Source organism: Pleurodeles waltl, chromosome 11, assembly GCF_031143425.1.
Source record: "Pleurodeles waltl isolate 20211129_DDA chromosome 11, aPleWal1.hap1.20221129, whole genome shotgun sequence".
NCBI lineage: Eukaryota > Metazoa > Chordata > Amphibia > Caudata > Salamandridae > Pleurodeles > Pleurodeles waltl.
This window is the reverse complement of record NC_090450.1, coordinates 3,941,622-3,964,062: the sequence shown is the minus strand read 5'-3', so window position 1 is coordinate 3,964,062 and position 22,441 is coordinate 3,941,622. Positions and strand designations below refer to the sequence as shown.

The following is a 22,441-nucleotide window of genomic DNA, read 5'->3' as shown; positions in this document are numbered from 1 at the left end:
GCTGAGCCAATGGCCACTAATTATCTGATATTTATAAGATGAGCGAAGATGGAGGTGGTGAAAAGCAGCTCTTACACAGATCATCATGCAGATCACTAAAAGCGCAGTTCAGGGCTGAGAGTCAAGGCCAGCTTAGCTCTAAGCAGCTTTTCTCTTCAAAGCAGGACACTGCAACTTCTTGTATTCAACCAATCAATTATGCTTTGTACTGGCCTGGGGAAATCACCCTAATGCTGCTGGCCTGCAGGCCTGAAGTCTTCCTCTGAAGTCAGATCAAGAACTCATTAGTGTTTTCATAAGACTCAGATCTATCCAGCATTTACAATACTGACTGAAAGCTGGATCCAAGACTATTTCTTCGTCCAAATGTCTGTCCCAGAGCTACCAAGAGGAGGGGTAATTTTCATGGGCTTTTCTACCAGGTGGTAGCCACAGATGGTGGAGATGGGATCCTGGAGGGACCCGGACAGATCATCAGTCTGCATAATCCCTTAAATGCCCCTGACTTTGAAGAACATTATAGCTTGAATGCAGTTGTCTTGATTTCACTTCCATGACATTCACCTCAAGCTAAAGGCAGCCACAAGATAAACAGCAAAGCCCTATCCCTCATTAATGGACTAAAAGTTGCAAGTCACTGTATGAGTTGGGAACCTTCCAAGGCGCTAAACACGAATGGACAAACAATTATGAAAAGTGCAAAACTTGTGTTACTGCTCAAAACTGAGTTATGAGTTTTGTGATAAATAAGGGCAGGTCAAGGCAGCTGGTATTTATCAGAGTAAAAATGAATGGTATTTACCAGAACATGCTGATGTTGGTGCAATAAGCACCAAAATCTTTTTTTTTTCCTCGAAAACTTGTGATGAGTGATAATTATTACACTCAAGTGAATTACTAACACCTCCCAAATGCCTTTTATCAGATGCAATAATTGTCACATCCATTGGTGGCCAAAGGACCCCTCCTCCTGGCCAGAATGCTTTGCCAGTTGACATTTTTTGACTAGAGCTACTGGCTAGTCATTTTACTGTCAATTCATTATTTCATCTCTACATTCAATTTTTGTATCTAATCTCCGTCAGGCATTTGCAGAGATACATTTATGAACTCCGACCCCAGAGGTCTAACACCGACCATACATGTGACATTCGACATCCATGTAACCAAGAAAAAAGAAAGAGAAGATAGCTGAAAGCAAATACATATAGAGAAAAACAATAACTAACATGGTTTCATGCCTGTCCCTCAACTACCCAGAGAAGTGGTCACTTACATGGACTTCTTATAAGCTTGTAGCCACAAGGGATTGAAGGGAGAGATCTAGTCAAACAATCGGCTGTGTGCCCCTGCCACCCCCAAATGCGGCCACCCTAGAATAGCAGTATGGCTTAAATGCAGATGTCTTGATTTCAAATACATTACATACCTCTCACATTAAAGCCAGGAGTGAGTTAAAGACGTAGGCCCTCATTGCAACCCTGGCGGTCGGTGTTAAAGCAGCGGTAATACCGCCAACAGGCCGGCGGAAAATAAAAATGGAATCACGACCATGGCGGAAACCGCCAACATAGACAGCCACTTTACGACTCTGACCGCCATGACGGTAGAAACAAACACAGCGACGGTCACAGACAACAGACAGGCGGACGACAATGTACCGCCCACACTATTACAAGAGGCCTATCCACCACCTTTTCCGGAGTGGTACCAATGCTATCAAAAGCATGGTGGAAATAGTACTTGAAAGGGAAACCACTCACCTCTCGACACCCAACGAGGAACCAGGACGCCATGGAGCCCGAACTCCACGTTCTGCCCATGCTGGTCTTCCTCCTTCTGTTTCAGGAGCATGAAAGAAGCCTTTGACGACCAGGGTGAGTACGGCACCTACAACACAGGGGAGGGGGGAGGGAAAAGATAGTGACACACACACGCAACATGCAATACACCCACCCCCACCCCCACCCCCAACCCCACCCTCACCCACAACACCATACACACAAATACATGCAGCAACACTACATATACACCCCCTCAACCCCTGGAAGAATGCAAGGACAAAACTAAATGATTGTAATCAATAAAAATCAGATACTGCAAGTTCAAAAATCAGCATATACAAATATGTACACCAACTACACAAGCCCAGATATTAATCAAACATCGTCTGTGGATCAGTGTCCCAAAATGCATGGGCAAAGCCCACACAAGATACCTGACTTGAAACGGAGAGAACACTGCAGGGGCATCAGATCGAAATGAAAAAGGCACCTCAGAGGGAGGGAGAAGGGGTCACCTCAGCCAGATGAACGCATGGCGCCACTGCTCCACGAGGGGGCTTCATGCCCACTGCTCTATCCTGGGGAGTGCAAAGCCACAATCTCACAAGTCTTTCCAGTGGGTGGTTTGCCCACTGCTCTAGCCTGGGGAGTGCAAAGCCACAGTCTCACAAGTCTCTTAAGTGGGTGGTTTGCCCTCTACTTGCTCCTGGGGAGTGCAAAGTCACAGTCTCTCAAGTGGGTGGCGTCTTCCACTGGTTCTGGAGGGCGCTTGGTGCCCAGAGTACTTCATCCTGCCAAGGACTGAGGAAGTGGATGCTTTTCTCCACTGGTTCTGGAGGGGGCTTGGTGCCCAGAGTGCTTCATCCTGCCAAGGACTGAGATAGTGGATGCTTTTCTCCACTGGTTCTGGAGGGGGGTTGGTGCTGAGAGTGCTTTATCCTGCCAAAGAGACTGAGGAAGTGGATGCGTTTTTCCACTGGTTCTGGATCAGGCATTGTGCTCAGAGTGCATCATCCTGGTAAGGACTTAGGAAGTGGATGCTTTTCTCCACTGGTTTTGGAGGGGGCTTGGTGCCCAGAGTGCTTCATCCTGCCAAGGACTGAGGAAGTGGATGCTTTTCGCCACTGGTTCTTGAGGGGGGCCTGGTGCCCAGAGTGCATCACATGCAGTTTGGCTGGTCCCATTCCCTCACATGGGTGTGTGTGCCATGAGATTGCCTGGGAACAGGTAGCATGATACGCCATGGAGGCAGAGACATACCCCACACAGCTGCAGTTTCGCCTGCCACCTGCAGGTGCAAACAGTGATGAGATTCATGCCTCATGGAAGCTGGGCAGGGTCCAGGACGTCTCCTCCAGCCTCGGACGGCTGCCCAACGGGGATGATAGCCATGTCAGCTGTGTTGGCACTGTCTGAGCACGTCGCGGGGCTGGTGGCGGTGCTTACGGCAGTGTCTGTGGCAGAGGTGCTGGCGGTGGTGCATGTGTCTGCACCTGTTGAGGGACACAGCAGGATGTCTCCTGCAGCTTCGGATGGCTGCCTACTGGGGATGACACTGGGAACTGTTGCTGAGGCAGCAGATGTGCAGGTGGCGGTACTGGTGGCGGTGCAGGTGGCGGTGTCCACCCCCGTACAGGTTGGTGTAGTGGTTGACAGAAGGGGTGACTCAAGTCCCTCAGTCTGAGCCACCATGCCCTGTCCTGACCTGGTCTTCAGCTTGTGTCCCTTCCCCACCTTTGATGTTGCCGTTGGTGTCTTGCAACTGTCCCCTTTTGGTTTTGGGGTGCCCTTGCTTGCTTGTAGGTGCGGCTTCTCCCTCTGGGATGTGGGCACCTTCTTCCCCTTGGTAGGTGGGGGAATGGTCTGCTCCTTGGCCTCGCGAGGTGGCACACTGGCAGCCCTGATGGGTGGCGCACTCGATGAGACCGGAGTTGCTGGCACCACTGTGCTTGGGGATTTGGTGGCTGAGGTGCTGGGCTGGGACCTGGAAAGCCTGGCCCTAAGGGAAGGACGGGGGGGGAGGTGTAAGGAGGAGGTCAATGTTAGCCAGGAAAATTTTCTTAGACACACTGGGACGGGGAGATGGAGGGAGTTTGGGAGTGGAGGAAGAGGTGGTTGTAGGAGGTGTACGTTTTCTGAATTTGGTTGAAGGTGCATGGGCCGGAGGTTGTTGTGAGCTGGATGGCTGTTGGGTGGGTGTGTGTCTGCATTTGTGTAATTTGGGAGGAGAGCTCACAGACAAACTGGGAGAGGACACTGGGGATGTGTGAATGGTAGTGGGGTGGTGATTGCATGTGAGCGGTGTGTGGTGATGGGCGTGCTGGTGATGGAGGTAGTGGCTGAGGATGTAGTGCATGCAGGTGTGATTGGAGATGAGACAGGGAGGGAGGAGTAGGATGTGGAGGAGGAGGAAACAGTGGTGGCAGTGTATGTTGGTGTGTCTGCATGGGTATGGTGCTTGTGTGAGTGCCTGTGGGATGTGTGGTGCTTATGTTTGCCATGTCCACTCTTGTGTGTTGAAGAGTGTGAATGCTGGTCTGATGGTGTGCTTGGAATAGGCTGAGGTACAGGGGATTGGGTCTGGGTGGAGGAAGTTGGAGGGGGAGGCTGGACACAGGGACAATGGCTGCCATCAGCGCTGAGGCCAGAGCCTGAAAAGCACGCTGTTGAGCCACCTGGCCAGAATGAATGCCCTCCAGGTATGCATTTGTTTGTTGCAAATGCCTCTCAAAACCCTGGATGGCGTTCAAAATGGTAGATTGCTGAACAGTGAGGGACATCAGGAGGTCAATAGCCTCCTCATTGAGGGCAGCAGGGCTGACTGGGGCAGGGCCTGAGGTGCCTGGGGCGAAGGAGATGCCCACCCTACTGGGTGAGCGGGCACGCAACACACGCTGAGGGGCTGCTGGGAAGGCGGTGCTGGTAGGGGGGGTGACGGCGGTACCTGTTGATGCGGTGGGCACAGAAGTGCCTGCCACCACAAGTGAGCTCCATCAGGAGAGGAGTCGCTGTCGCTGGTGTATGCTCCTGTCCCTGTCGTGGAGCTCCCCTCACCCTCTGTCTCACTGGTGGCTTCAGACTCTGTTACTTCACCCTCCAGGGCCATGCGGGATGCAGCTCCCTCCTGCTCCGGTGCCACTGCCCGTCCGCCAGATGATGCTAATGCCTGCAAGAACAGGGTGACAGAACAAAAAGGGGGGGAGACAGAGGCTACACATGGTCAGTGCATGCAACTCCACCACCGTTGGCGGACACAACACACAGGGAGCAGCCCTATGCACTAAGCCATGCACTAACAGTTCTTAGGAAATTCACATGCCCATGGGGGAACAATGCCTAAGCCCATTTGCTGCACACCTGGAACCCACAGGAGCCTGACTGGGTGTAAATGGCTATTACCACTATTGGGGTTGGAGTGCCACAGAGCCTGCCTAACAAGGGACCTACCCTACCAAGTTTGCCCTGGCCTAGGGGAACCCACAGCCCACTTTCCCCAGCCAGACACCTCGTAAAACGCACAGAGTCAGCTGAATGAGACTGTACTCACCCCCTTTTGGCTGTTGTGATGCCCTTAAGCGCCCATCCAACTCCGGATAGGCCACTGCCAGGATCCGGCACATCAGGGAGGTCATGGTGCGACGGGCACCCCTTCCACATTGGGAGGCCATCCCCAGCTGGGCCTCCGCCGTCTTCTTGCTCCAGCGGCGCAAGTCCTCCCGTCTTTTCCGGAAGTGGGTGCTCCATCTATCGTAGACCCACAGGGTCCAGACGTCCTTGGCGATGACACGCCAAATAACCTTCTTGGGGTTGGCACTGACCTAGAGGAAAAGTGAAGTTAGAATGGATGTTACTATTCCATACAGTTCATCTCACGCATTGCCTAAACACCTCCCACCCTCGCCCAGACATACACACACACACACTATCCTCACATGCTGGCCTGTCCCCCTCCCCACCCTCTTCCATCCACGACACTCCATACAATCATGTGCCATCCACCATGCTCACAGTGTACTCACCTGTTTGTCTGTAGGACCATACAGTTGCATGTACTGGGGGAGGACCCCATCCACCAGTTTCTCCAACTCCTCCGAAATGAAGGCGGGCCCTTTCACTAGACACTGTAGCCATCGTCGCTTCCAGACACAGGTCAGAGCCGCATTTGCAGTGTAGGTCCTCTCCTGTTGAAGTTTAGGTATCAAGTGAGGGAACAGTTGGAAAATGGCGGCCACGTCTGCGGCGGAGCGTACTGTCACCGCCGGCATACAACGTCATTGGCCCCTGGAACCCATAGGGCCCAATGTTAACCAATGCAGAATTGCACCACAGTCTTCGACCGCCTACCACGACGGTGTGCAACGCCAGTGCAGTTACCTCATTTCCCCTTGTCCCACCCTACAGGTCAGGCAGCCGCCATTTCAGGTTGGCCACATGGCAAAAGCAAAAAAACTACACCACACCTATTTAGGCCAGGAATACAGACAGACAAAGGCACATGGCGAATTTTTTAAGTTTTTGCAAAAAACACATTGTGATACCTAAGTGTTGGATGACCCTCTACTCACTGTTCTCCTCCATAGGGCACGTCCACTGATGAGATGGCAGCAGCCTACAGTGTACAGACCCCTGGTGGACCTGTCGACAATGGAAGAGAGACACATCATTATCACTTGCAGACTTGATCGTGCAACAATCCAGGAACTGTTTGCCCAGTTGGAGCCAGACCTGATGTCAGATATCTGCCATCCCACAGGAATCCCCCCTCTAGTGCAGGTTCTGTCTGTACTCCATTTCCTGGCCAGTGGGTCTTTTCAAACAACAGTGGCCATGGCATCAGGGATGTCCCAGCCAATGTTCTCTAACGTGTTGTCCAGAGTATTGTCTGCCCTGCTGAAACACATGCGCAGCTACATCGTTTTCCCTCAAGTGGAGGATTTGCCAACAGTGAAAGGTGACTTCTATGCCCTGGGACATATCCCCAACATAATTTGTGCCATTGATGGCACACATGTGGCATTTGTCCCCCCGCAGGAATGAACAGGTGTACGGAAACTGGAAAAGCTACCATTCTACGAATGTGCAGATAGTGTGTTTGGCAGACCCGTACATCTCCCATGTGAATGCCAAGTATCCTGGCTCAGTCCATGACGCTTACATTTTGAGGAATAGCAGCATCCCTTATGTGATGGGGCAACTCCAGAGGACCGTGTGTGGCTATTAGGTGAGCCTAAAGTCCCCACACAGTTCCATTTGGTATCTGGGTATGGGAGATTCCCTAATGTTTGGAGGATGTCTAACAGTTGTCCCTCGATATTTGCAGGTGACTCTGGTTACCCCAACCTGTCATGGCTTCTGACCCCAGTGAGGAATCCTAGGGCAAGGGCAGAGGAACGCTAAAATGAGGCACATGGGCGAACTAGGCGGATAATAGAACGCACCTTCGGCCTCCTGAAGGCTAGATTCAGGTGCCTCCATCCGACAGGTGGATCACTATACCACTCACCGAAGAAGGTGTGCCAGATCATCGTGGCCTGTTGTATGTTGCATAACCTGGCTTTGCGACACCAGGTGCCTTTTCTGCAGGAGGATGGGCCTGATGGTGGACTTGTGGCAGCTGTGGAGCCTGTGGATAGTGAAGAAAAGGAGACAGAAGAAGATGTGGACAACTGAAACAACATCATCATGCAATACTTCAAGTGAGACACAGGTAAGAAGATGGAACTGCTTCCCACATCTCATACTATTGTAGGAGCTAGCATATATCTGCCTTTTTCACTCAGTGTATGGACCCTGACTTGTCACTTTGGCTTTCCATTTCACAGATGTGGCCCCCAATGTGTGCCCTCTGCTATGTTTACTCCTGGCCTACAGCTGTGTAACCTTTGTATGTGAACAAGTACATTGACATTGCTATATTCCAGCGATTTTGCAATTACACATTTGTGAAAGCACAGACTGACTCCAGATTGTTTTGTGAATCAAGGGTGTTCATTTATGTGCAAATAAGTGGAGGGGGTGTGAAATGGGCTGGGATGATGGTGGAGGAATCTCCATGGCAGAGTCCAGTCTCTTTGTATCACCGGTGCATTGTCCAATGGGGCAGAGGAAGTGGAGCAATGGCAGTTTAAGGTGGACCGGATGACAAGGTGGGACAGAGGGGTAACACTCAGGAGAGTCTTATTTCCTGGCAGGGGTCTTGGCAATGTTCTCTGTCTTGTTCCTGGATCTCAGGGACCGTTCGCGGGATGGTTCTCCTTCTGGAGGGGGTGGGGTGCTGGTGGCCTGTTGGTCCTGTGGCCAGGGCCTCCAGTCCACTAGTGCCGGCAGAGGTGGAGGGCTGTTCATCGTACCGGCTAGTGTCAGGGGCCCGTTTGTGTCCCGCTGTGTCCCTCATGGTGTTGACAAGTTCTCCCAGCACCCCTGCAATGGTGACCAGGGTCGGGTTAATGGACTTCAATTCCTCCCTGATCCCAAGGTTGTGTTCCTCCTGCATCCGCTGGGTCTCCTGAAACTTGGCCAGTACAGTGCCCATGGTCTCCTGGGAATGGTGGTATGCTCCCATGATATTGGAGAGTGCCTCGTGGAGAGTGGGTTTCCTGGGCCTGTCCTCCCCCTGTCGCACAGCAGTCCTCCCAGCTTCCCTGTTATCCTGTACCTCTGTCCCCTGAACTGTGTGCCCACTGCCACTGCCCCAGGTCCCTAATTGTCTTGGGTTTGTGGTTTTGCCTGGGGTCCCTGTAGTGGTGGACACACTGCTGATTGACGTGTCCTGGTGTTTCCTGAGGGGGGAGGCTCTGTGGTGGTTTGTGACTGTGTCAGGAGAACCAACTGTCCCGAGGTCCCTGATGGGCAGGGCTGGTCATCTTGATCCAGGGTGCAGAGCTGCTGTCATCACTGTGGAGGGACTGGATATGTCTGGCACCTCCTGTTCGGTGACGTTGGGTATGGGTCCTGTTAGGGTATAACTGCATAGTTATTGTATCTGTGTGTGCCATCTTGTGCATTGGGTGAGTTACCCTCTACTGCTGTGCTACCATTGTTGTGTTTGCCATTGTGTGATTAGTGATTTGGGGTCTGTGTGAGTATCTGTACTGGACATGCTTTGGTAATGGGTGTCCATTTTCTGGGGTTGCATGCAGGGCTTGGTATTGGGATGGGTGGGTTGTGATAGTGGGGCATATGTGAGGTGTTCGAGTGATGGGGTGAGGGTGGGGGAATGTGATGGCATGCAGGTGGGGTAGGCGGATATGGTAGTTAAGATATGACTTACCAGAGTCCAGTCCTCCTGCTACTCCTGCGAGGCCCTCAGGATGCATGATCGCCAAGACTTGCTCCTCCCATGGTGTTAGTTGTGAGGGAGGAGGTGGGGGTCCACCGCCAGTCCTCTGTACACCAACCTGGTGTCTTGATACCACGGAACGTACCTTTCCCTGTAGGTCATTCCACCTCTTCCTGATGTCATCCTGTGTTCTTGGATGCTGTCCCACTGCATTGACCCTGTCCACAACTCTCCGCCATAGCTCCATCTTCGTAGCAATGGATGTCTACTGCACCTGTGATCCGCATAGCTGTGTCTCTACCCGGATGATTTCCTCCACCATGACCCTGAGCTACTCCTCAGAAAATGTGGTGTGGGTGATGTATGAGGTGCTGTCTGTTGTGATGTGTGGGGGGGGGTATGTTGGTGTGTGTTGTTTGAGGTGCGTGGATGTTGTATGAGTGATGGTGTTGTGTGTCTGTGGATGCTGGTGTGGTGTTAGCTGATCTCTCTCTCTGGCCTTCTTTCAGATTTTTGATTGTAAGGGTTTGTGGGTAATGTGGGTGTGTGCTTTATATTGGATTGGGTGTGTGGGTGTGGTGTGTGTATGTGTATCAGGTGTGTGTATTTTGAATTGTCCAATGTAGTTGTGTTTTGTAAGTGTGTGTGTATTTTGAGCGTGGCGGTGTGGACCGCCAATGGATTACAGTGGTTCAAAGACCGCCACGTTGATTCATGGGTCGTGATAGTGTGGGCATATTCTTGCTGGCGTGATGGTGTAGGTTTTGGTATCACCAGTTTATCACTGACATTTTGTGTGGCGGACTTGTGTGGGTATCTGTATTGTGGCAGATTCCGATTTGTGGGTCGTGATACCTGTAGCGGAATTCCGCTGCCGCAACGGTATGTTGGCAGTCTTCAGCACGGCGGAAAGTGGGATTTACCACCAGGGTTGCTAGGAGGGCCCTAGTCTTCATATAATGCCATGTTTACATGATGCAAATGACTACATAAAGTGTGAACCACCTAAGATCTTCAGTACAGGGAAAGGAGTGTCATGAAATTCTGATATGTCTAGTAACTAGTGATATATCAGAATTAATGATTTTGTAATAAATATTGTCAGGTTAAAGCTGCCTATATTTATGACATTAAAAATGCTTATTTTTACCCAAACATGTGGATCTTAGAACATAAATTCTCCCTTACAATGTAGGCCTCCCAGAATAAATGGTTTGTATGTAAATTGTAAAAGATAAACCCAGGTTTCACTACACAATTGTTTTTACCACTGTTATTATCCTAGTAATTTACGATAGATAATGTTTCAATCCTTTTCAGAATAAAACACACTAATCAAAAATGTGCAAATGTCCAATTAATTTATCTTGAAAACGTACATAATTTGAAAAAACATTATTATTTCAGTTAGCTTTAAATTGTACCATGATCTGCATATTATATGTAGTATTGAGCAATGTTACTAGTCCATCTTGTATTAAAATTCACCATTTGTAAATAATTATCTCTAATACTACTTGGTACAGCGATACTATTAATTGGTAGCAGAACTAAATATGGGAGCATACTTGAAAATCTCCTGGTAGTCTACAAATCTGTAGCACATGCTAACAGGAGAAACCCATCCCAGACCCTACTCATAATATAGTCACCAGGCCATGACTCCCCAGAACATCCACTCCTGGCTACAAACCTGGCCGAGGTGAAGAAGGTATTGAAGCAGCAATGAAGTCTGTAGAGAAACTACTTTGGTCTTGATCTAGAAACTACCGGAAGATAATTCTATCTGGTAGAACTGGCTCTTGTGAGGGGAACCATAATTTTTCTCACAAAATGAATTTGTATACAGACCCTTTAGTCTGAAGAAATTTTAACAAAAAGCTCAGTCTCTTGTCCAGAAGTGCACTTCTAACAAATAGCTGCATCTACGTGTCAGCCTCTCCATGGCCTGACGAGGAGAGGGCTCTTTCTAGTTTATGGGTGAGTACCCAAGTCCAGGAGAGACATGTAATCTGCTACTAAGTAGTTGAAAATGAAAATGAATACCTCTCACACATAGCCAAGGCAATGTGGGGAGGGGGATTTAAAACAATTCAGTTGTTGGTTTTTATATACAAGTCTGCCAATATTTGTGAATATCAGGAGAGCTTTAAAACAATAACAACTCTCCCACCACATGTTTTGGTCAAGACCACTTGCTAGTAAATACCCTTAGCCATGGGTCAGATGTGGGAGGGCTCTATGCACCCACCAACCTTGTGCAAGGTAGGAGTGCTGCAGAATATTGTATGCTTGCCCCAGCCCTTCCCAGAGACTTCACCCTTGGGCAGGACAGGGGCAGTTTGAAGCTAAACAGCATTGGCAAGATAGAAATGTACAGTTTTAGTAGGCTTCCCTGGGTGACCACAAAGCCCGGGTCCAAATAATGTAGTAACCCAAAGTGCTAAAATGTGTCAAATTTCAAAATAAACGTTTTGCTTTTTCCACATTACAATTTAAAGCCTTTCATGTTACTGGTGATATGCCCAGCCACACAAGTGGGTTCTGTTTTTATCAGAAGAAGTCTGGCAATGGAGAAGAGTAGAAGATTTGTTGTTTTCAGATGAATTCTCTAGATTTTGTTTGGCTTCTAAATGTAAACCAATGTGCAAGAAGAAACATCCTTTGCAGAATGCCCTCTTAATCTCATGCTCATATAGGTAAAACAAAATTCTTATTTGTACAAATAACCAATATTGTTCAACTCAGTTTCTTGTGCACATTTGAAGCTTTGCTTCTCACCCATTTCTCATTCATTAGATTTAAGAATTGAATGAATGAATGCATGGTCGGTGTACAATGAAAAGTCATTATAAGCTGCATCTCAGATGTTGTCTCAGGGTATTGCTTGTTTTGGAGGACCAATGAACTCCATCGCTGTGATCAGAAGAGTCTGATGGATGTAACAATGTATCACTTTTGTAAATTGCCCATTGTGACAAAAGTTACAGCTGAAAATGTTTTCACTGATCTCCATTTCTTTGACTTATTTTCATCTGTTTTGATTTCAATTATTAGTTCTCATGAGAAAACAATTAGCACTTAAGTGGCCCTTGCTGAATTCATAGTCTTGTCTTCCTTTCAGAAATGTGCAGCTTCACTGTCTCACTGGTGCTTAAACCACAATAGAAACAAATTCACTACCACTTAGAAACTATCATTAAAACGGAACATGAATTTACTTGCACAATATATTTTACATTTCTTTAAAATATGTTATTGTTGGCTATTTTCTCAATTCCCTCCAATAATCCACTCACCCTGGATACAATAAGAATCTTCACCATGCGGAACATAATATGCAATGTTGCGCTGGGTACCTTTTACAAAGAAAATTGTGTTGGCTTAAGCTCAAACTGACACAAAAAGTAAAGGACTCAACACTTGACAGATTAAGCTACAGCACTTAATGAGTTAAAAGAGAATTCATTCATTTGTGAGAAAATGCGTCTTTTTGCATGATTACCCTGACTTGCTGTGCCAAATGTTTTTGCATTGTTTTAGACTCTATTCACTGGAGCACTGATGTCTAGTGCACAGTGCATGTTCTATGACCCCTAAAACATGTAAAATTAGCTAAATCCTGATTGGCATATTAGACTTTCCTGTACTAGCATAGCATCTGGAGTAGAAACTACACCCAGGGCATGGAAACTTATGTCACCTTTAAACAGAACCACTTATTGTGCAATCCACTAGTGTGACAAGCAAAACATGGCTTCATCCCTTCCAATGTGACCTTACTGCTTCAGTTTTAACCTGCATTGAGGCCTATTAAAGTAGCCCTTTTTAGCACATAAAAACCCTCTTTTAGATAATATTATGTCACCTAAATGTATTCTTCTGCTACTAGTTGAACGTGTGTGGCATTGAGCAAAATGGTGTGTTGTGCTGCTGAAGAACACTGTGGAGTATGCTATGAAAGAGCCTATATTTTTTTAATGAAGTAACTGGGATTTTACCTTACGTGCGCCACTGACTAAACCTGCATGGCTGCATAAAGTTACATAATTCTGTTAATCGCAGCGCTTCAATGAGCTGCTGGGATCGGATTTCTTTTAGAGGGTCACTGCTCAGGATTTATCTTGGATGTTCTCATTTAAGATCATTTTGGAATAGTTTAGCTCTCCAGGAAGCTCACCATCCACCCCTCGCCACTGAAGTCGACCTGATATCTCTTATTGATAAGGTTTGGAAAAAACATAGAATTAATAAATTAAAGGTATAATGGAACAGACTGGATCTTTTTTTAGATACCTGCAATAGTAGCTTTGCTTAGGTCAGCTCAAATAAGACACATCTTTGATTACAAGCTGAATATTTATCAAAATAATGAGTTGTTCACACTGTCCTGAGATACCATTCAGCGTGAATGTGCAATCTCCTAATTTTACCATTGGACTACTGGGCTCCATTGGCTACAAAATACTGCAGACTGGGTATCAAATCTCAGTTTCTACTGTAGTCCTTGAATTACTGACTATCATTGTCTTTGATTATGGAAGGCAAAACAAAGCAAGACAAGCTGACCCTTTAACACAGAAGAAGTTTTAACTTGCAAGGAGAAGCTCCTTCAACACTTGGGAATAAGTTGCAAATAGAAGGGGTGGCTGAAACAGACAGTTACATGAAAATAATCTTGGTGGACATGAAGGTAACTTCAAAACTATCAGAAGTAAAATTGATACACTTCTCACAAGAACAAACAAGGAGAAGTGGCTTAACAATTAAAGCACAAGAATACACATGGTGGAATGCCACATATTCAACAGGGAGGATAGTGCTACAATTTGTATGAAATTGTTCAGAGAATGGAAAGGGTGATAACCCTTATGGAAACATAACAATGAGGACCTTGAAACATGGTAGTAATATAATAATAAAAGAATATTTAGCCTTTTAGAAACAACAGATGTAGGTATAGGAATCTGGCTCTGTATATGCTATACCAAAGTAAGGTATGGAATGTACAGAGTCCAGTGCATCCCCAGAGGCTTTACAGAGCCTCAGGTGGATTATACTAATGCTCTCTTTTGTGGTAGTGTGGTCGAGCAGTTAGGCTTATCAGAGGGTAGTGCTAAGCATTTGCTGTACACACACAGTCAAGAAATGAGGCACCAACTCAATGACTACCTCCAGTCCAATATTTTATCTATCAAAAAATATACTTTGTTACTTTATTTCTGGAACCAAAAGGATATTTGTTGCAAGTAAGTACAGTTCAATATTACATCACTTTCAAGTATCAAATGCATTTTGTTTAGAATTTGCAGATAAAACAGTTTCCAGGTAAGTAATTGTGAGAAAGTAAACTCTTTCTAGCATGGCTACCCCCATTTTTGGCCTGTTTGTCAGTGTGTTTTGACTGTGTCACTGGGATCCTGCTTGCCAGGAACCCAGTGCTTATGGTTTGTGCCCTATATGTAAGTCTGTTTCTCTGTTTTTGTCAGTATGCTTGATTGGGTCACTGGAATCCTGCTAACCAGGACCACAGTGCTTATGCTATCTCGGGTCCAAATTTGCACTTAAATACTGGCAACCCAGTACGTCACTCCAAATTGGCATACTGGACCCCCTTATAAGTCCGTAGTATATGGTACCTAGGTACTCAGGACATTGGTGTTCCAGGGGATCCTTATGGGCTGCAGCATTTCTTTTGCCACCCGTAATGAGCCCATACAAAGGCTTCTACAGGACGGCCATTGCAGCCTGTGTGAAATAGTGTATGCACTATTTCACAGCCATTTTCACTGCACCAGGTAACTTATAAGTCACCTATATGTCTGCCTTCCTGCCCTGAAGACTGGGTGCAAAGTACCTGTGTGTGAGGGCACCCCTGCACTAGCAGAGGTGCCCCATGTGATCCAGGCCCATTTTCCCAGACTTCTTGAGTGTAGGGACGCCATATTATATATGTACTAGACGTAGGTCACTACCTATGTCTAGCTACATAATGGTAACTCCAAATATGGCCAAGTAAGGTGTCTAAGAACTGGGAATTGTACCCCAATACTGATTCCAGTATTGGTTGCATAATCCCCTGCACTCTGGGGGCTCCACAGTGGACCCCCAGTGCTGCCATGTCAGCCTTCTGAGGTTTTCACTGCAGCCCCAGATGCTGCCACCTCACAGACAGGCTTCTGCCCTCCTGGGGCTTGAGCAGCTCAATCCCAAGAAGGCAGAATAATGCATTTCCTTAAGGAGAGGGGTGTTACACCCTGTCCTTTTGGAAATAGGTATCACAGGCATGGGAGGGGTATCCTCCCAGGGCCCCCGGAAGTGCTTTGAGGGCACATACAGTGCCCTTCTTGCATAATCCATTCTATACTGGTTCAGGGACCCCTAGTCCCTGCTCTGGCATGAAACTGGACAAAGGAAAGGGGAGTGACCACTCCCCTGTCCATCACCACCCCAGGAGTGGTACTCAGAGCGCCTCCAGAGGGTCCCTGGGTTCTGCCATCCTGTTTTCAGGATGGTCAGGGAACTCTGGAAGCATCTGAGTGGCCAGTTCAAGCAGATGACATCAGAGCCCTTCCTTTATAGGTGCTTACCTGTGTAGGTGACCAATCCCCCTTTCAGGGCTATTTAGAGTCTCTCCTCTGGGTGGTTCTTCAGATTCGGATTGCAAGACTCCAGCAGGAATCCTCTGCATCCTCTATTTCATCTTCTACCGACAGATCAACCGGTGACTGCTCCAGGAATTCTGCAAAACTACAACAAACAAGCATTCTGAGACATTGTAGCTCCAGCTCCTGCCACAACTGCAACAGTTTCCAGGTTGTGCACCCTCTGAGGGCTGCCTGTCTCCAGCCTGCATCAAAAGAACTGAAGGAATCTCCTGTGGAGTGACGGAGTCATTTTCCTGCTTCAACAGGCACCTCTCTGCAGCACGACTGGTGGCTTGGTTCCCCTCTCCTGGTGATGAACGTGAATCCAGCAACACGGGTGGTAGACTGAAGTGGTCCCGACGGTCTAGATGTCCATCTGTCTAATTTTGGTGGAGGTAAGAGCTTGCCTTCATATGCAGGACAGTACGCTTGTGCACTGCGTTTTTTGCAGCTAGCAAGGCTTGTCTGTGATCTTCCTGGAAGTTCTTCATGCACAGCACAGCTCAGGTCCTCAGCACTCTCTCTCTCAATGCACAGCTTCCTGCGATTTTCTCCGGCGGCGTGGGACCCTTTGTTAGTGTGCTGCATGGGCATACATTTGCACCTCCTTGTCCTCGTCTTGTTGTACTCCTATTCGTGCTTTCCTGGTCTTCTGAGGGCTCTCTGGACTGCTGAGAACACTCTCTGACTCCCCGTCCTGGGTAGAGTTGGCCAGGTCCTTCCTGGTCCCGGGCAGCGTCATTTTCCTCCAGCCACGAGCTTTACATTTGCCAAGGCTTGTTGATGGAATCCAGCCATGCAAACCAGACTGCATTCATCCATACGGTGTAGGACATCACCTGCACCAACCAGGAACCCGCATCTGTCTTCCTTGGTGCAATCCTGACTTTGTCTTCTCACAGGGTGTTCTTTTTTTGCACCTTCATCTGGGTTAGCAGGGGCTCCTGTTCTCCATGGACTCTTCAGTGCTTCATGGACTTGGTCCCGTTCTTCTGCAGGTCTTCAGGTCCAGGAATCCATTGTTAGTGTCTTGCATGCTTTCTTGGGCTCTGGGGTGGGGTATTTTACTTACCCTTGGTGTTTTCTTACACTCCCAGCACCCCTCTGCACACTACATTTGCCTAGGTGGGAAACCGACATTCGCATTCCACTATTTTAGTATATGGTTTGTATTCCCCCTAGACCCATTGCAACCTATTGTGATTTTGACTGTTTGAACTATTGTCTGACTTATTTCTGTTTCTGAATGCTAGTGTTTATATTGTGTAGTTTACTTGCCTCATAAGGGAGTATAGCCTTCAAAGCATATTTGGCATTGTGTCACTAAAATAAAGTACCTTTATTTTTGGTAACACTGAGTATTGTCTTTCTTGTGTGTGAGTATTGTGTGACTACAGTGGTATTGCAAGAGCTTTGCATGTCTCCTAATTCAGCCTTGGCTGCTATGCCTATAGCTATCTCTAGGCAGGCTGACTTCTAGACACTGACTACATTTCACTAATAAGGGATAATTGGACCTGGTATAAGGTACAAGTACCTGTGGTACCCACTACAAACAGGCCAGCCTCTTACAGTAATACTTTTCAATATCAAAAGTAGACACAGTGCAAAAATCATAGAAAGCAATGCAGTCCTAGGGCAGGACATGTAGGAATACCGTTTACAGATAAGTACTTGACTTACAATCCCAGCCTTCGGGGGTTAGGGTGTCCACAGGACAAGGTTCAAGTTGACCCCAAGAGTGTACTAGCAGTTACACAGGGCCAGCCAGATGCAGAGGTCAAAGTTGGTGTCGGGCACCCAATGGAAACCAATGAATATTGGGTGCACAGATTGCAGGTAAGTACCCGTGATTTCAGGGCACAGACCTGGGGAGTTTAGGTCAGCACCAGTTGGGGCCACAGGTCAACACTAAACACACATCCTCAGTGGAACGGGGGCAGCTGAGTACAGGGTGCAAACACAGCATCGGTCACCAATGCTTTTCAATGGAGGAACCCCGGGTGACAAAGAGTATGCGGGCTTGGTCCAGGGAGTCGGCTGAAGAAGACCAATGGCTGGACAGGTAAGTAGAGAGCCCACTGAAGGTTGCTGGATGGGATTCCCCAAGGCCAGGGGCTGCAGGTGCAGGGGTACCTTTAAGGGTCAGGAATCTTCACCAATGCTGGCCGCGGTCACGGTCCCCTGCATTTAGGCCACAGACGTCATTGTGTTGGCCAGGAGGGGTCAACCCAGGATGGACTCGAGGTCAGAATCACCTGGGGACCTTCTCTGGAGTGGTGGGCCACCTAGACTTGGACCGTGGGCTTTGGGTCCAGAGTGGGCAGGACTCACGGCCCCTGAGGTCTCCGGAATCCTTGTTGGAGGTTTCTTTGTGTGCTCAGAAGTTCTTGGTCCGTGGGTACGCAGGCAGTCCTCTGGGGGTTTGTGGAGGTTGCCGGACCTGCAGGATGCGTCACGATTTTGTAGCAGGAGTCTTTAAGCTGCAGACAGGCTGGTAGGGATGGGGAAAGGTCAGTTGTCATCTGTAGTCTTCTCTGCTGGTGCAGCTCTTCAGTCCTTCTTGTTCTTTGAGGTTGCAGGAATCTGAAAAGCTAGGTTTAGGAGTGCCCCTAAATACTATATTTAGGGGTGTTACTCGGTTCAGAGGGTAGTAGCCAATGGCTATTGCCCTGAGGGTAGATACATCCTTCCTCTGCCCAGTCCCTTTGGATAGGGGGGCACATACCTAACCCTATTGGCTAGCTCCCTCCAAAACAAGATGAAGGATTCTACCAGGAGGGGTTCATCTCAGCTGTGGGATTCCTACAGTTGTCCAAGCTGGAGTGCACACTCCTCCTGGTGTTTACTAATTTTCCCACTGGACAAGTCAGCAAAAGTAGAACATGGTCTGGGGGCAGGCATCTCCACTGGCTGGAGTGCCCTGAGGCAGCTTCACAAAAGGCAGGAGCCTTTGAGGTTCACCTCCAAGTGTAGCTGTTCCTGCAGGGGGAGGCATGAACCACCTCCACCCACAACAGGCTGTGTCTCTGGCTCCCGAGAGCACAAAGGATCTCACACCATGAGGTCAGAAGCTTGTCTGGTGGTGGCAAGATGGCATAGAACGGGCAGCAAAACACTAGAGAGTTAGGTGAATTTCAGGGTGCATCTCTAAGATGCCCTCTGTGTGCATATTACAATAAATCCAACACTGACATCAGTGTGGGTTTATGGAGCTGAGAGGTTTATTACCAAACTGCCCACCATTCAGTGAAGCCATCATGGGGCTGTGGAGTTCATAATGATAAACTCCCAGACCATGTAGTCATTATGGCTACACTACATTCACAGTGTCCAAGAATGGACTTAGACACTGTAGGGGAATATTGTTCATGCAGATATGCCCTCGCCTGTGGTACAGTGATCCCTGATTTAGTGCTGTAAGGCCTGCTAGACGGTGATTTACCTATACCACAGGCAGAATTTGTAGGCATGGCTCCCAGGGAGTGATGCAATGTCGACTTTACCTTTTTCTCCCCACCAACACACACAAGCTGCAGGGGCACTGTGCATGTGTTTGGTAACAGGTCCCTAAGAGTGGCATAATACATGCTGCAGCCCTTAGAGACCCTCTCTGGCCACAGGGCTCTTGGTACCACTGGTGCCTTTTACAAGGGACTTAGCAGTGTGTCAGAGGTGTGCCAATTGTGGAAGCAATGGTACAGTTTAGAGAAGAGCACAGGTGTCAGGCCTGGTTAGCAGGATCCTAGTACACACTTAGTCAAGCTAGCATCGGATATTAGGCAAAAAGTGGAGGGTGACCATTCCAAAAGGGGTGTGTCACAGAGAATTTGTTCATTTACCACTTTGCCAGATCCCCGCTTTTGGATATGTTTGTAATTTAAAAACAAAAAAAAACATTGTGCTTTGGCTCCATGCTGCCTCTGAAAACTCCTCATCCCACAGTTCTTAAACTATTTGTTTTCATAATAGAAGGTTGTGGATGACCAGGGAAAACAGTGTGACGCTAATAAACTAGTGATCTTTCAAACCTGTTTAGTGGGATCTCAGAACACCATAAAAATAATTAATCTCAACAAAAATTTTATGTTAGATTAAATAATTTACAAAACATCATCCCATTTGTTATATATTCGTTAATAATAACTCTGATTAGGTGATATGTTTGCAGACAATATTTATGGCACAATATTTATTATGGGCAGTACTCCAAAACAAATATTCTAGACTCCCACTCTTTCACGTTCAGCACTGTTTGTCTATCTTCACATTCATGAAAATTTCAAACTGGTCACCCGATGAATATCTTCAAAGGTACGATGTTTTGGACATTGCCAGCAGAGAATGATCCAATATCTGTCCCTCCTGATATGTCCAGTTAGGTGCAGAGCTACTTAGTTATGTCTATTTAGTCTGTGCAACCATTAGGATTCAAGTTTTACTCTTTCGTATCACTACTCTTAAATAATATGACTCAGAAACTATTTTAGATGCAAAAACAAATAAGGAAAAAAACGATTAATAGTGCTAGGATGGAAGAACCCCTTGTCTGTGTAAAAAATACAGCAACAGTCAGGTTCCAGAGGGCCCCTCAAGCTTCTGGGGCTTGGTGCCACTGCACCTGTTGCTCCATTGATAGTTTAATGCTGAGCCTTATGGTCTTCACGAGCTCTTCATAAACAGCTACCACAAAATAATAGGCCAAGTATGGAATTTAAGGGAGACACTTTATACTTTCAGAAAAATGATAGGGCACATTTTGAATTGCAAAATCAGCATATTTGAAACACCAGTAAAACCTCAAATGTTTTTTTTTACATTCATGTGGAGTGAGTATTACAAATACCCCTCTGAAAGGGAGGGGTCAGTAAAATCCTTTTAGAAAATGTACGGGGAGCATTGTGTTGAATACATGCACCTTTTGTATGTAAGGGCATCAAAGTTAAATGTCCTCTTGACTAGTACAGTTTGGGAAAGGTTATGTTGCCATTGTATTTAAGAGCTGACCAGCCACCTTTCATGGGCAGTCTCATCAAATTCTGTGTGATCCTCTAGTAACCTTTATTTTTTATCCGTAGGAGCTCTTTGGATATAGGACACAGACGTGTCGCAGCATCGCCTGTCTCCTTGGGTACATCCTCTCGCTGGGGGTCCTAATGCTGTTTTTCTATTGGAAGCCAGAGTGGGATGTCTGGGCTCACTGCACCTCATGTACCTTGGAAGAAGCTGATGTTATTTTACTTCGAACCACGGTATGCTAGTCTTATCTAAAACACTAACTGTAAAATTGAGGTAAAGTGACCTTTCAACGCCTGTCATGGTTGAAGGGGACTTGGAATGATTCACTGGAAGGTATAGCATGGTCAGAGTTTGCAAGAATGACATTGTCCTGTTTATGTTTGTCGGTTGAGTGTATTCTTCACTAAATTTGTGCAAGAAAAACGTTTATGTATATTGACAGTCAAATGTTACAACTCTCTGGAGATGACAGGGAAAGATCATACTCACCAAAACAAGAGCAGAAGCGAGAACCAGTCATCATTGTGAGGACACGAACAGATCCGGGTCCTTAATAACCACTAAAAGCACGATCTGTCTGGCTCAGCAATTAGACATTTTCCTGTTCAGGGAGAGTAATGTTGTGTTGGAAATTTTTCAGAGATGAGATGAGGACATGTTAAAAACCAGGTGGAAATTGCAAATCCTTTACGGCTACTCATTTTCACTGTCTAGTTTGAACGCTGAGTATTCATTTGAAATGAATAAACCATGAGGTCAAATTTTGTGATGGGGTAGAGGACTTAGGGGGTCATTCCGAGTCTGGCAGTCTTGGGACCGCCAGACTCGGGTGGTCATCGTACCGCCACAGTAGTGGCGGCCCGATCCACCACATTCTGACTGTGGCTGAAAAGCCTCAGTCAAACCGCTGACACCACCTGGCTGCAGTCAGCATCCAGCCTGGCGGTCCCGGCAGTTAGAATCCGCCCTCCAAAATACGAGTACCATTCCACCAGCCTTTCCATGGCGGTTTACACCGCCGTGGAAAAGCTGGCAGAATTGGGGTGCCGGGGGCCCCCATGCACAGCCCCGTCATGCATTTCACTGCCTGAGTTACAGGCAGTGAAATGCACGATGGGTGCTTCTCCACCCGATTCACGGCCACATTGCCGCCTGCTCGATTCCGAGATGGCGTCAATACTAAGGCCCTCTTCACTGCAGGGCCGGTGGGCGGAAACACTGTTTACGCCAGCCGGCCATGCAGTGAAGTCGTACTAGGACCGGCGGTGGCCTGACGGCACCAGTGGTCAGGAGTAGCGTTGAGTTTGGCTGGCGGCCTCCGTCAGAATGACCCCCTTAGTTTGATTGCTTATTGAAAGAGCTTCACTGGTGGTAGGCCTGGCATATGCCCATTAATAGGTCATCTGGGCACCATTTCATCTACTTATTTGTCCTTTCCACTTAGTCTAGAGGGTCTAAGGTAGTAGTAGTAGTAATGGATTGGCTGAAAGTTCCTGGAAATTTTGACATACTTTTATTAATTTATCATTTTAATCAATCATTGATTATGTAATAATTTTTGTAATTTTTCCTATATTCACCAAAGAGAGATCTAGAGCTTGACTGTGGATTCTCCTCTCTGAATTATCCTATGGTAAAGTATAGGAAAGAGTAAAAACAATGCATTTAACCCCAATAACTAGTCAAATATATTTATATTAAATTGTAATGTA

At 47.3% G+C, this 22,441-nt stretch overlaps 1 protein-coding gene across 2 annotated transcripts in view; it reads left to right on the top strand.

Moving 5' to 3' along the window:
- The window catches only part of LOC138265206 (probable cation-transporting ATPase 13A4), a 329,838-nt gene that overhangs the window by 48,115 nt on the left and 259,282 nt on the right, over positions 1-22,441 (top strand). For both annotated transcript variants that reach the window (XM_069212758.1, XM_069212759.1), the window contains exon 2: positions 20,789-20,962. In XM_069212758.1, coding sequence (XP_069068859.1) covers positions 20,789-20,962 — 174 coding nt within the window. The remainder of the gene's footprint in view (positions 1-20,788; positions 20,963-22,441) is intronic.